Raw genomic sequence first — 16,085 nt, 5'->3', positions numbered from 1 at the left:
CAATTTTTTTTCATTCAGAATAGGATCTTTCATTTTCATCTACATATGTATGAGAGCTGGTCAATACTTAAGCCGGAAGGAGCTCAAACTCACAATAATATAGTAATTTTAGGGTCAATCTATTTCTATATTTTAACAACAGCTACACTTTTAATATGTTTCAAAACCAGGCATTCATTTATAAAGGCCCATAGTAGTATAAAGGGCAAGAAGAGGAAGATTTTGAATTCTCATAATCTCCATGAGCTGCTCCAAAGTCATTTTAAAGGAAACACATTTCATTAAAAAGCATTTTTCTTAAAATCAGTTCCCATTCCTGCACACAATACAAACAAGGATATTGGCATTGTGTGTGTGTGTGTGTGTGTGTGTGTGTGTGTGTAAGTGGGGCTTGAAGTATTACTATTAAACTCATAAGCTGAAATATTTCCATCATTTATACCTGAAATTGAAACTCAGGATGGAAAACTGCTCATTAACTCTCAACTCCTTTTCTGAAGAATGCTTTAGGATTTACAATATGAGTATTATTCTTCAGAGTTAGATATTTACTGGCTCCAGAGATGTTTACCAGATTTTTTCACAGCTTACAAAAAAAAAAGTATCTGAAAAAGAAGTCCAAAAGGCTTTAAACTGTTGAGGATTTATAATTAAAAAGAAGTAATACTGAGAAAATATCTGTAATTAATGTGCTTAGGATGGAAATCTCAAGAAAAAGAAAGAAAAATAAAGTACTGTATATCTTTGGTAGCCTATGCCCTTGAACAACAGTGGTGAAAAATCTAGTAAAACTGCACATAGTCTGGCTTTTTTGTCCCACTAATTAATGAAATAAAAATACACAAATTGTCTTCATTTAAATAATCAAGAAATTTAAAAAGTGAAAATAATCTAAGAGAAATCATATATTATTCTAGACTAAATCCATTTGACAAGGTACATTTTAAATAGCATTTTTTTCTATTATTGTAATAATATGTTAGAATACTATTTTCAAAACACTATGCAAATGTTGCCACACTAACAATGCAGTTTGTTTTCAAACATAATTAACTGCCAAAAATTTATCAGATGCAACATGGCACTCTTCTTCAGAATTGTTTTCATTTCCTTTTAAATATTTGTTTAATAAGTAGTATCAGCATACATTTATCTTCTGTTTCATTAAATGATTTTCTTTATGGGAAAGACTTGCTTGAAATTGTTGCTATTTTCATATATTAATCTCAATATATAAAATGTTATTTTATATTTAAAGCCTAAGAGAATTTGAAAACATTAAGAACTCATCTGAAATTAGGATAGAAAAAAATGCCCTTTCTTCACTATATAATTACCCTTATTATATTCTTACTTTTGCTTTAAAACTAGCAAATAAGTGTCTTATTCACGCTCAGAACTTTGCAATGCGAAAATGTCCACGATATAAATGACACAGAAATAAAACTATATGAGAAGCAAAGCAGAAAAAAAATCGCAGGAAATCGTAATTACAAATAAATGTATCTTACTCTTTGTAGTCCTTCATACCAATCATCTTGCTCAAACCAATTTGAAATGTAAGTCATCCAAGCCATAGAATGTTTCTACTTTAATCAAGGCAATTGGAAACTCGGCATCAGAATAGTCAGCACCTAAAGTAACAACAATGTGTTTCAACCAAACAAGATTTACCAAAATCTCCCTTGTGAAATGATGTTCAGTACAAAAGGATAGAACTGCACAAATATTTCAGCTGAAACAATTTTAATTATTTACAAGTAAATAAGAAAATAAGAAAGAAATTGATAATAATATTGGATAGTACCAGAGAATGCTATTATCAACTATTTTATTAACCTGTTTACATTCTTAAAAAACAATCTTAGATTTAACTTTTATAAGAAACAGGTCAATGATTTCTAAAAGTTACCAAGTTAAAAATAAGGTATCCATAAAAATCACAAAACGGGCAGCAGAAAATGATTTACATTTTCAACCTCAGGAACTGAAGCTTTCTAAGTTAAAAGGTATACAATGACAAAACCAATCCTATATTTCTGTTTGCTTCCAGCCCCATAGTTGACAGTTAAATCATTTTACATTTAAGTTAATTGCTAACCACCTAACCCGTCAAAAAGTTTAAAGACACCATTTAATACAGTGCTAATATGTTCAACAGAGTCAAAACCACATGAATGTAATTTAATTTTAGTTTTACTCATTTTTAGAAGGAAATATTTACTAGCCATGATGAGTAAGATATTTCTTCCTACAGTGGAGAATATTTGGACTTCAAAATATCCTCTGTAATGTTTAGATGCTTAACTCAACATACAACAGGTTCTAAGCGACCTTTTCTTCAACAGAGACAAAATAAAGGAAGGAAGGACAAAGGGCTGAAGGATGGACGGTAGGAAGTGAGGAAAGAAGGAAGGGAAGAGAAAAAGAGAAAATGAGTAAAATAATGAAAAGGGTATTAAGCAACAAAGGAAACGAAGGAAGGAGGGTAGGGGAGGGGGGAAATTACAATTTTTGTAATTTGAGTGTTTCATTCTTCAATATCCAAAAAGTAAGACAGCTTTTGTTCTGGCATAGGAAGATACACTTGTATGAAATATAATTATCACTGCAGCTACTTGAGAACAGCCTTATCTCTACTGTGATCCCTTACTCTTTAGAAGTATTTTCAATAATGTCTGAGTGAAGCCTCAAGTCATAATGCTTCGGAATAGGTTCTTGCTTCTGCAATAAGCTCCAGGACTGGCAAAATCTCTTGCTTAATTTGTTAACATTTCGATGACTTCCTTTAATCTGTTACCTTGGCTATTCTGCCCTGCTCTTTTAGTTTCCACAAAGCCCCTTGTTCCTGCCTCTCTGCTCAGGTTTTTAATCGCCTGCCTTATCCTATCCTCTGGATTTGTCCTCTCTTCATTGTTGTCTCTGGCTTATCATATTTTGAATTGCAATTCTTTATCTAAGTCCTGCCATCAGCTTTTTTTACCCTACTTTGAACTTTTACCTAGTACTGGCCCAGCAACTCAACCAACCTTGTCTCTGCTTCAGTGATTCCAGTGTGTCTCCCATAACACAACCTACAGGCCACACCAAGCTCCTAAACTCCATTGCGAGCTACCTGCTGAATCTAGATCTCTCAGTCCTTTACCTGATAATCTCAATATTAACATATTTAAAACCTAATGTATCTCTTTCAAGTAAGGTTTTCCTTTCTACCACCCCAAATATTCTTTCTCTTACATTCTCCATTTCAATGACTATCATTATATTCTAGATAGTAACCTGAGATGAAAATATCAAATCATCTTTGATTATTCCATCAACCTCATCTCCTACTACCACATTTGATTGCCAAGTCTTATCAAATTACTTTGAAAAAGTCTATTCAGAAGGCCCTTATCTTCATTACTAATGCCACTACTTTTAATGAAACCCTTCATTGTGTCCTGTACAAACTAATGCAATAGTTTACTTACTGTTCTCTGCTTTCAATGTATTTCCGAAATATATGTTGTCCTTCTGTGTTTTCAAGGCTTTTTGCCTGGAAGCTTTTAAATGTTTTGCCCAGGCTGCCACTTTCACCTTTTCCTGTGAGTAGTGAGCTCTTGCAAGTTTTTCAAGACTCAAATTAAATGTCTCTTTCTTTTGAAGACTTTCTCAAATCCTCAAATCTCTTGTCTGTGCTCCTTCATATCTATATTTGTAGGTATTAGATAGTGATTATTTGTATAGATATAAATTGTGAGTTCCCCAAAAGACCAAGCCTTAATCATCTTTGTATAGAAGATACAAAATGTATGTTGAGTGAATTGGCACATGCAGGGCTATGAAAGTTGGTCACCTAGTGACAGTTCACATGAACTGAAGGCATATATTCCTGAAACTTGGAAAAGATCTAAGGAAATGTATCTAAGTAAAATGGGATTACTATCCAATTCCCTGTGGGGAAGCAGCTAAACAAAATCACTTAAGAAATTGTTTTTGGTGTTTTTTTAAGAGTAAAATAAAACTTGAATTAGTAAAAAGTACTTTGTCATCATGCCATCACCAAGTTTGTCTTTATTATACTAAGTCCAGTGTAAATAAAATACCATATTCATAGAGCATATAATAGTTCTTATTTCTTATGTCCTGATACTTTTCCATGAGCACTATTGATTATATTTGCAAGGAATAAGAAAAGCAGGATATTTCACATTATGTAATCTCAGATTAAATGTTATCTTGCATAAAAAATACTTTTTTGTTGTACTCCAGGTATTCTGATTATATGAGAATAGACGGGATCTGGTTCATTTAGTATAAGAATGGTAAATGGGTTTTAACTCTCACCCCTCCCTGGGGTGCAGAGTTGAAATCTTTAGCTGACCTCAGAGGGGAAGCATGTCATGATCACTCAGCAGTAACTGAGGTAAGAAGAAACTTTTGAGGAAATTTATTACACATCTTCGCATCCCTGTATCTATGTCCATGAATCTAATTGATATTTCATTAAAATCACACATTTAACTTATTTTAGTCAGAAAATTCTTATTACCTATTAAAATTAGCGATAGAAATAAATAACAAAATAAAATATTAAATATCAGTAATTAAAATAAAATAGAAAATGAAGTAAAGTAGTTTTCATTGTCAGAAAACTTATTGCAGGCATTGAATAGTCAAGCACACAAGTATTCTGTGATTTCTCCATTTTTTTTCACAAGATGACTTTTGGCTACTCTGGGTCTTTTGTGGTTCCATATAAATTTCAGGACTATTATTTCTATTTCTGTGAAGAATATCATTGGTATTTTGATGGGGATTGCACTGAATGTGTAGATTGTTTTGGGTAGTACAGACATTTTAACAATACTGATTCTTTCAATCCTTGAACATAGAAGATCTTTCCATTTTGTGTCCTCTTCAGTTTCATCAATGTTTTATAGTTTTCATTATAGACTCTTTCACTTCTTTGGTTAAGTTTATTCCCAAGTATTTTATTTTATTTGTAGCTGTTATTAATGGGACTACATTCTTGATTTCTTTTCTTTTCTTTCTTTTTTATTTTGAGACACAGTTTCACTCTGTCACCCAGGCTGGAGTGTAGTGGCACAATCTGGGCTCACTGCAACCTCCACCTCCCAGGTTCAAGCGATTCTCATGCCTCAACCGCCAAAGTAGCTGGGACTGCAGGCATGCGCCACCACACCCGGCTAATTTTTGTATTTTTAGTAGAGACGGCTTTTTGCCATGTTGGCCAGGCTGGTGTTGAACTCCTGACCGCTAGTGATCCACCCACCTCACCCTCCCAAAGTGCTGAGATTACAGACGTGAGCCACCGCATCAAGCCTTGATTTCCTTTTCAGATTGTTCACTGTTGGCATACAGAAATGCTGCTTATTTTTGTATGTTGATTTTGCATTCTGTGACTTTACTGAATTTATCAGTTCTATTTTTTTTTGGTGAAGTCTTTAGGTTTTCCTAAATATAAGATCACATCCTCTGCAAACAAGGATAATTTGATTTCTTTTGTTCCAACTTGGATGCCATTTATCCCTTTCTCCTGTCTGATTGCTCTAGCTAGGATTTCCAAAACTAAGTTGAATAACAATAGTAAAAATGGGCATCCTTGTATTGTTCCAGATCTTGAGGAAAGGCTTTCAGTTTTTTCCCATTCAGTATGTATATGGCTTTTATTGTGTCATGTTATGTTCCTCCTACACCCAGTTTTTTGAAGGTTTTTATCATGAAGGAATGCTGAATTTTCTAAATGCTTTTTCAGCATCAATTGAAATGATCATATGGTTTTTGTCCTTCATCCTGTTGACATGATGTATAATTTGATTTGCATATGTTGAACCATCCTTGCATCCCTGGGATAAACCCCACTTGGTCTTGATGAATGGTCTTTTTTAATATGCTGTTGAATTCAGTCTGCTAGTATTGAATATTTTTGCATCAATATTCATCAGAAACACTGGCCTTTAATTTTCTTTTTTTGTTGGGTCTTTGTCTGGTTTTGGTATTAGGGTAATACTGGCCTCAAAGAATGGGTTTGGAAGTATTCTTTCCTCCTCTATTTTATAGAATAATTTGAGGAAATTTGGTACTGGTTTTTCTTTAAATGTTTGGTAAAATTCAGCAGTAAAGCCATTGTGCCCTGAATTTTCCTTGATGGGAGACTTTTTATTATCATTTTGATATCATTACTTGCTATTGGTCTATTCAGGTTTTGGATTTCTTCATGGTTCAATCTTTGTAGGTTGTGTGTCCTTTTCTTTTAGGTTTTCTAATTTATTGACATGTAATTGCTAATAGTATTTTTAATGAACCTTTGAATTTCTGTAGTATCAGTTGTAATATCTCTTTTTTCATCTCTGAATTTATTTAGGTCTTTTTTATTATTAGTCTGGCTTACAGTTTGTTGATTTTATTTATCTTTTCTGAAAACCAACTTTTCACTTCATTGATCTTTTGTATTTGTTTCAATTTCATTTATTTCTGCTCTGATATGTATTACTTCTTCTACTAATTCTGGGTTTGGTTTGCTCTTGCTTTTATAGTTCTTTAAGATGCATCATTAGTTTGTTTATTTCAAGTTTTTCCACTTTTTTGATGTAGGCATTTATTGCTGTAAATGTTTCTCTTAATACTGCTTTTGATATATCCCACAGGTTTTGGTATGTTGTGTTTCCATTTTCATTTGCCTCAAAAAATTTTCAATTTCTTTAATTTATCCATTAACCCACCGGTCATTCAGGAGCATATTGTTTAATATCCATGTGTTTGTATAGTTTCCAAAGTTTCTCTTGTTACTAATTTCTAGTTTTATTCCATTGTGACCAGAAAAGATATTTCATATGATTTCAACTTTTTTGAATTTTTTAAGACATTTTGTGACCTAACATATGGTCTCCTCTTATAAATGATGCATGTGTTGGGGAGAAAAATGTGTATTCTGCAGCTGTTGGATAAAATGTTCTGTAAATATCTATTATGTTGCTGAGGATAGGCACCCAAATCTGGCCATAAACTAGCCCCAAAACTGGCCATAAACAAAATCTCTGCAGCACTGTGACATGCTTGTGATGGCCATGATGCCCATGCTGGGAGGTTGTTGGTTTACCAGAATGAGGGCAAGGAACACCTGGCCCACCCAGCGCGGAAAACCACTTAAGGCGTTCTTAAACCACAAACAACAGCACGAGCAATCTGTACCTTAAGGACATGCTCCTGCTGCAGATAACTAGCCAGAGCCCATCCCTTTATTTCGGCCCATCCCTTTGTTTCCTGTAAGGAATACTTTTAGTTAATCTATAATCTATAGAAACAATGCTTATCACGGGCTTGCTGTCAATAAATATGTGGGTAAATCTCTGTTCGAGGCTCTCAGCTCTGAAGGCTGTGAGACTCCTAATTTCCCACTCCACACTCTATATTTCTGTGTGTGTGTCTTTAAATCCTCTAGCACCACTAGGGTCTCCCTGAGCAAGCTGGTCTTGGCATTGGGTGATAATGATGTCCTTTCAGTGAGGACCATATGGGCCTATATCTTAATAATAAGGAAGAAATGGAAATAGACCATTTCTCACAAAGCCTGAGGCTCAACTTAAGTAAATTCATTTAATGACTAGAATAATGTGACCTGCCTGTCTTCGTCTGTTTGTCTTGCTATAAGGCTGGGTAATTTATAAAGAAAAGAGGTTTATTTGGCTCATGGTTCTACAGGCTGTACTGGAAGCATGACACCAGAATTTGCATCTGGTTAGGGCCTCAGATTACTTCCACTGATTGCAGAGGGGAAGAGGAGCTGGTGTGCGCAGAGATGACGTGGAAAGAGAGAGGGAGCAAGAAAAGAGGAAGGAGATGCCAGGCTTTTTTTTTTTTTTTTTTTTTTTAAACAAGCAGCTCTAGTAGGAACTAATAGAGCAAGAATTTGCTCATTACTGCAAGGATGACACCAAACAATTCATGAGGGATCTGCCTCCATGATCCAAACACCTCACTATACCCTAACTGCAACATGGGGGATCAAATCTCAACATGGATTTTTCAGGGATAAACATCCAATCTATAGCTCTGCCCTACTCTAATATCCTCTATAAGCAAAAGTATATTCTCTCTGGAGGAAGATAACATTAAATTATCAGCATTTAATAAAATAATGACCAGGCAGGCAAAAATACAGAAATTCCGAGTTATGCTTGTTTCCACTTATACATAAATGGAACACCTTCATTTCCAGGAACAATGGAGAAGGATTAAAAGCAAACCTCATTTGTCTCTGAGGAGGGATAGAAAACTCTCCTTTCTGACCCTAGGAACCAGGGAAAAATCACCAGTTCTAGGAAAAGGGAAGAAGCAAAAGCTGTCATACCCTAGGAAGCAGGCTGGGAAAAATCTTAGTCCCCAGTTCTGTCCAAAAACAAGACATAGATCTGCCACTGTTTGAGGAAATGCAAAAAAAGCTCTCTCACTCAACACTCATATATACAACACTCGGCACTCATACATGCAACACTCAGCACTCATACATGCAACACTCAGCACTCATACATACAACACTCGGCACTCATACATGCAAAGCAGAGACTGGCTGCCACAGAAAGGGGTTTAGGGGTATAGGAGAGACCCACAAATCTTTGCTAAGAACCAGACTCTCATAAACTGGGGATCAAAATTGTAGTATAATACTACATTAGGGTACTATAAAATAATGAGAATGAACTATGATAAACAAAAGTCAAACATAAAAGGATACATATTGCATGATTCCATTTATAGTAAGTTAAAATAAGCAAAATTAATTCTGTGTTATTAGAAGTTGTGAAAGAATTTTGGGGGGGGGAACAGAAACTGTAACTAAAAGAAGCCCTGAGGGAGTACAATGTTTATTTTATGCTAATTATGCTAATGAGTACATTTTGCTGCTATAAAACATTAGATTACAATTTCTGCTTTCAGGTACGTAATCTAAATAAAAAGAAATTACATACTAAAAATCCACAGCAGTGCTTTCTAATATTAACAAAATTAAAAGGGGAAAATGCAGAAATTAACATGTCCACATAGAGATACAGTGTAATTAGATTATATTTTCTAACTTCACTTGGGCAATTTCATTTCTCCTTTTCACTTTTCCATTAGAGTTTTCTGTCCACCAACCCCAACCATCAATATTTCAGGACACAGCAACTTAAATCTATCTCTGGGATATAGTACAAATTCTTCTCTAATCCACAAGTATTGTTAGAAGCAATGTCAGGGACAAGCAGATGAAGAAGGCAGAAACAAAAAATAAATAATCCCCATCATGGGGCAGGAATAAAAACAGAAGTCTTTCTAAATAAGCTGAAGATGGATTAGATCAAGGAAATGTGTTTGGGATCCAAAGAAATACCAACAGGAAATGTATTGACTTTGCCATAATCATCTCAGCCTGTTCATGCCACATCTATAGCAGGTCCTCTACGTCCTTAATTCTTACCATTACCACAGAAAATGTGTACTTGAGCAGATCGCCACTATCATGTTCTGAAAGGCCTGAAGAAATCTACATAGAAAAATATTTCTGATTCAGTATTTCATACTTTGATCAGACATTCCAAGCTCACCCTTTAACAACAAGAAAAAATAGTGCAGCTGACAACACTCTCCAATTATTAGTGATTCCAGTTTGAAATTTTTTTTAAAGAGATAGGGTCTCACTATGTTGCCCAGACTGGCCTCAAAGTTTTGGGCTCAAGCGGTCCTCCCACTTCAGTCATTAAGTAGCTGGGATTACAAGCATGCATCACAGTACCCTCCTGGCTGAGTTTGAAGTTTTTAGTGACAAAGTATATACTGTGCTTCTCTTTAGCTTAGGTCATATACTATCTTTAATGTGCAGTAACAAATAAAGTAAAATAGTTGAAAAAGGAAGTATTTTTACCAGATAATTGGAATATATAAAAATATATAAAAATAAAGGACAGGGATGGTGGCTCACGCCTGTAATCCCAGCACTTTGGGAAGCCAAGGAGGGCAGATCACTTGAGGCCAAGAGTTTGAGACCAGATTGGCCAACATGGTGAAATCCTGTCTCTACTAAAAATATAAAAATTAGCCGGGTATAGTGGTACACACCTGTAGTCCCAGCTACTCAGAAGGCCGAGGCACAAGAATTGCTTGAACCTGGGAGGCAAAGGTTGCAGTGAGTCGAGATCGTGCCACTGCAATCCAGCCTGGGTGACACAGATTCTGGCTCAAAAAAAAAAAAAATTAATTGATTAAAATAAAAATAAAATGAATATTACACTCTAAAACTGAAAAACACAATGGCTGAAATTTATATCTCAATGGATGAGTTTATTAGTTGATTGGATATCCCAAAAGTCACTATTAGTGCAGTGGAACATAAATAAATGGTATAGGCCAAAATCAATGCACAGAGAAAAAGAGAAATAGAACAAAGCATAAGAGACAGATAAGGTATGCTGAAAAGTTAAACATGTATGTAAGAGTAGTATAAGAAGGAGAGGAAGGGGATAATATAGTGAAACCAAAGAGAGATAAAGAATGAGAAATTTCTGAAACTGATTTTAAAACTAAGATTTCTGAAGCTACCAAGCTCCAAGCAGGGTAAGTTAAAGCGATACCTTATCTATGCACATCACACTAAAATGCCAAAAACCACACAAAGAAAATATTAAATCTTAAAAATGGTCATGTTACAGTCAAAGATCAACAGAAATAATGGAAGTGAGAATGCAAAGAAATTACATTTTAAAGTGCTGAGAAAAAGATAACTAAAAATTCAGTAAACATATTATTTAAAAATGGAAGAATATGAACGTTTTCATTGTAAGTTTTCATACAAACAAAACCTAGTAAATTCATTGCTAGTAGACCCATTCTAGAAAAAAAAATGTAAGGGATTTCTTTAGGTAGAAGGATAAGAAACATGAAAATGTTAGAAATATTGAAGATCATCAGAAAGGGAAAATACGTAGTTAAATAAAAATAAATATTAACTATACAAAATGATCATTGTAATGTCTTATGAAATTTAAAATATTTGTAGCACTAAATTATATGAAAACAGTAACACAAAAGACAGCAGGATAAATGGAGTTAGTATTAGTATTAAAGAAGAGGTAAAAGTAATCATTTGTATTAAACCATAATGAGTCAAATTTACATGCCGGAATCTCCAGGGTAATTACAAAAAGGAACAGTAAATAAATATACTATCAGCAAGTTAATTGAAGGAAAGTGTAATTAATTAAACATTGTAAATCAGAAAACAAAAACTGTAAATGAGAAAAAGTTTGTATATATAAATAAAATTATAACAGTTACATATTGAATAAGAGAAAATAAAATTACAAATCAAAATAAAATTAGCATCTACATTAAAAAATTCAGCTCTTCACATGGGGCACACTTTAATAAAAGGTTACAGAATGTTTGAAAGTCAAAGATCAGAAAATGATAAACTATACAAATATTAACCAAAAGAAAGATCTTATGTAAATCAAAGATAAAATAGATTTTAAGGCAAGAAATATTACCAAAAAGAGAGGAACGTTGCTTAAAGATAAAGGTGACAATGAGACTGAAATGTATAATAATCCTAAAACTGGTTGCATCCAAATGACATACATAGTTTTCAATTATATAAAGCAAGAATGACAAAAAAAGAATGACACAATTAAAGGAAAACTATGTAAATCTACACTCGTAATGGTAGATTTTAAGTAACAAATCTCAATAGCTGATAGAATAAACAGATAAAACCCCATAGGATCTGAACAACATACAGAAAAGGACTCAACTGACATATATATGATACTGTACCCAATAATGATAGAATTCACATTCTTTTCAAATAAACATGGGCTACTTACAAAAATTAACCGTGTGCAGAGCCATAAAGAAAATTTAACCAAACTTTAAAACACTGAAATCATTCAGAGTATATTTTAAAATCAGGATAGAATTAAGTCTGAAATCAAGAAATAAAACTACAAAATCCACAACTATCTAGAAATTAAAGAATGCATTTCTAAATAATCTTGGAATCAGAAAAGAAATAAAAATGGAAGTTAGAAAATATTTAGCACTAAATAGCAAAGTCTAAACATAGAAATTTGTGGGTTGCAGCTAGATCAATGCTTGAGTGGGGGAGGATTATAGCATCAATTATATTTCACTTTTTTTCTAGTAGAAAAGGAAAAGGAAGAAAAGTCAAAGATTTAAGTTTCTATCTTTAAAAACTGGAAAAAGAAAAGCAAATCAAGCCCAAAAAATGTAGAAAAGGAAATCATTCCAAAAAGAGGTGAAAGCAACGAAATAGTTTACAAACATTCAGTAGAGGAAATCAACTAAACCAAACACTGCTTCCCTTATATCAACTCGCAGAAGGACTGATCAAGAAAAATACAGAAAAAAACACAAATATCCATATCAGATCCTTATCAGGAATAGAAAAAATACATCACTATAGAACTTACTGACATAAAAAAATAAGAATACTATATCCACCTTCACACCAATATATTGGATAACTTGGATGAATGGACACATTCTTCAAAAAGAAATACAAGTTACCAAAGTTGATAGAAGAATGAGAAAATCTATTTAGCCTGAATACGAATATAAGTCTACATGTAAAACTTTTCCCATACACAATCTTCCAGGCCCAGATCGTTTCACTGGCGAATTCTTTAAAATAGTTCAAAAAGAAATGTTACACAAACTCTTTGAGAATATAGTAAAAGGAATCACTTCTCAACTTCTTTATATCTTCCCCAAACCTGAAAAAGACGTGTAAGAAGGGAATTACACAGCAATGTCTCTCATAAATTAAACATAAAAATATTAAACAAAAAAGTAAAGATACATCGAGTTAATGAATTAGATTAAATGTGAAAATGTAAATTCTCTCAAATTAATCTTCAGATTTAATTCAATCCTAATCAAAAATCCTAGCAGATTTTTTTTATGTATGAAAAGTGCCAAGCAAATTCTAAAATGCATATGAAAATGTAAATGCCCAGGAATAGTCAAGGGAGTCTTGAAAAAGACTGAGATTTTATATGAACAAGCCTAATGTTATACTATCCATTATAAAGCTATTATAATTAAAACAGGGTGGTGGTGGCGCAAAGACACACAAACTGACTAATGGAACAGCATGAGTCCAGGATAGATCTCTTCATATACCGTTAAGTGATTTATGGTGAAGGTGATAATTCAGTGGGACACAGAACAGACCTTTCAGTAAATGATTCTGCATAATTGAATGCCCTTATGGAAATATAAGCATGTGTGTATATATATATATATATAATATATATATATATATAATCTCGACAGTAAGCTAACATAATTTTAAAAAGAGAGGATGATTATAAAAGTAAATACAAAAGTAAAGTATTAAAGCTTTAAAAGAAAACTAACGATAACATCTTATCTTAGGGATAGGAAAAGACTCATTAAATAGGACACAAAAAATGCCAATCACAAGGGAAAACATTGACATATAGGACAATATTATGGTTACAAACTTATTGCTATAATTTGGATGTTTGTCCTCCCTCAAACCTCATGTTGAAATTTGATCACAATGTTGGAGGTGTGATGGATGTAATGGAAAGGTGTTTGTGTTATAGAGGCAGCTCTCTTATAAATAGATTAATGCCTTCTCTCAGTAAAAGGGTGAGTTCTCACTCTAGTTCCCAGGAAAGCTGGTTGTTAAAAAGACCCTGGCACCCCCAACTCCTTGCTGCCTTTCTTGCTGTGTGTTCTTTGTACACACCAGTTCCCTTTCACCTTCTACCATGAGTGGAGGCAGCCTGAGACCCAAACCAAATGCTCAATCTTGAACTTTTCCAGACGTTAGAATCATGAGCTTAATAAATCTTTTTTCTTTATAGATTACTTAGCCTTGGGCATTCCTTTATAGCAACACAAAACAGACTAAAACACTTGCATTCATCAAGACATTGTTAAAAGTGTGAAAGGCAAGGGAGAAAATGTTTATAGCACCTATGTTCAACAAAGGACACTTACAACCAAACAAAAACAAAAACAAAAACAAAACAAAACAGACTGGCAAACCAATAGAAAAATGGACAAAAGGGAAGATAAATTCAGATCATCCAAATAACTAAGTAGCATATGAACAGTTGCTCAATAACACTAGTCATAAGGGAAATACAAAGTAAAACTGCAAAGAGATACTGCTGCACTCCCAACAGAAGGACTAAAATGCACAATACCACAGATTGGCGACAACGCAGAGTAACTGAAACTCATATACTGCTCAGGGGAACGTAAACTGGAGCAAATGCTTTGGACAACTCATTGGCCGAATCCTCTAACGCCGAACAAATACATACCCTATGACCAGCATTTCCACTCCTAAGTGTATAGCCAACAGCAATGGGTAATGTTCATCAAAAGACATGTATTAGAATATTCACAGTATTTCTATTTATAAAGTATAAACTGCTCAAGTATACTTTAATAGTACAATGATACAGTATATTCATACTGTGTGGAAAAGTTCATAATAATGAGAATAAGTAACAACTACATGCAACCCTACAGATGAAACTCACAAATAATGAAAGAAGCCAGATATAAAAATAATACTGTATTCCATGAATACAAAGCACAAAAATGTACAATATTTATCTATTCTGCTAGTGGTATCCTTGTTGGTGGTAGTGAGTGCTGATAATGTTCTATTTATGCTTAAAAACAAAAATAAAAACAACCTAAGGGACGAATTGCCTCTGGATGATATGTTTGTGTAGTATGAATCATAATCATCATAGTCAATGAGTTCTTTTTAATGAATTACTCAGCCCCCATCTCCTGAAAATTTAACCAAAATTCCTAGCCAGAATCCCTAATTGTTCTAGTCTAAACATTAAAAAATCACTTGCATTAGGGTAACATAACAAGTCTAAAATGTCCCACATATGCCACAGTGCCTCATGAATAAAATATTATTAATTTTTAGAGGAAAAAATAGACTTCTAAGTTAATTGCTATTTAATATAATTTGGTTTTCTAAGAAAATCTATCAAACGGTTTAAGTACTCTTTATTTCTAAGAAATATAAATGTAGTCTTTATTAAAATTCAAAGAAAAACATTTTACTCTTTTATGAAAGTGGCTTGATGCAGCAGAAAAAGTATAATAAGCTTTTCAAAAGTATGTATATTTTTGGATAAGCCTATATTTCCCTGTCTAAAATTCATCTTCATCTTTGCTATTTCCTAAGACTTAAAGTAAATGAATTTAAAAATCCCATGAAAAGCATTTTGTAAAATGCAGATGAATCTAACATTGGAGAAAATAATTTTTAAAATGGAAAGTATCTTAAACACTATATTTCCACAAATTTTTGAAAATAAAAAGCATTGGGATTTATTGTTTGCATTAAGAGAAAAGGCATACCATTTTCAGCTCACCCTTTTTCTTCCATTTGGAACTTGGAAAGTAAGGCTGGCACATTAGCAAATATCTTGGATCATAAGGACAAGGGTTATACCAAAGAACAGTAGAACGGGAACTGGAAGATGTCTCAATCCTGGAAAACCTGGACTTTTAAGCCACTGTAATGTTGCATTTCTCGGTTATGCAGCCAAATCTCAGGTTGACTTTTAGGTTGCCTATTTTCAAATCATATTTTACAAAGCGAAATTCTCAATTAGTCAGTAATGTCAATAACTTACAGCCTTCTTCATTTCTTGTCTTTAAATATAATTACCATGTTTCATCACCCCAAGTATACATGGCTATTAAAATTCAGTCATTACTGTCTATAGTAATACAATAAGCAGAATTGGTGTCGTTTTGCCTTACCAAATGTATTATTTGCCTATGTTTCTATCTCATTAATGTGACATATTATTTAGTGAAAAAATTAATCCATATATATCTGTTGCATCATTTCATTTCATTCATTTTGGCAAATAGTATAAATCATGGCCAGGAACTAAAGCCAGTTATTAAAGATACAAAGATAAACAAGAAGTAAACAAAGCAGAAAAAAAAAAGCTGCTTCAAGAAACTTACAGCAGAAGAGCTAGACACACAGCAGACACATG

The 16,085-nt window shown here is 33.4% G+C and overlaps 1 protein-coding gene across 5 annotated transcripts in view; it reads right to left on the bottom strand.

Annotated features, from left to right (window-relative positions):
* Positions 1 to 16,085, bottom strand: part of WDR17 (WD repeat domain 17) — a 116,084-nt gene that overhangs the window by 83,568 nt on the left and 16,431 nt on the right. For 2 of the 5 annotated variants that reach the window (XM_019026049.4, XM_055384173.2), the window contains exon 2: positions 1,512 to 1,634. The exons of the other annotated variants lie outside the window; for them this stretch is intronic. In XM_019026049.4, coding sequence (XP_018881594.3) covers positions 1,512 to 1,577 — 66 coding nt within the window. In that variant the 5' untranslated portion in view covers positions 1,578 to 1,634. The remainder of the gene's footprint in view (positions 1 to 1,511; positions 1,635 to 16,085) is intronic. 5 annotated transcript variants of the gene reach the window in all.

Source organism: Gorilla gorilla, chromosome 3 (assembly GCF_029281585.2).
Source record: "Gorilla gorilla gorilla isolate KB3781 chromosome 3, NHGRI_mGorGor1-v2.1_pri, whole genome shotgun sequence".
Taxonomy (NCBI): Eukaryota; Metazoa; Chordata; class Mammalia; order Primates; family Hominidae; genus Gorilla; species Gorilla gorilla.
This window is presented reverse-complemented; position numbering and strand designations above follow the sequence as displayed.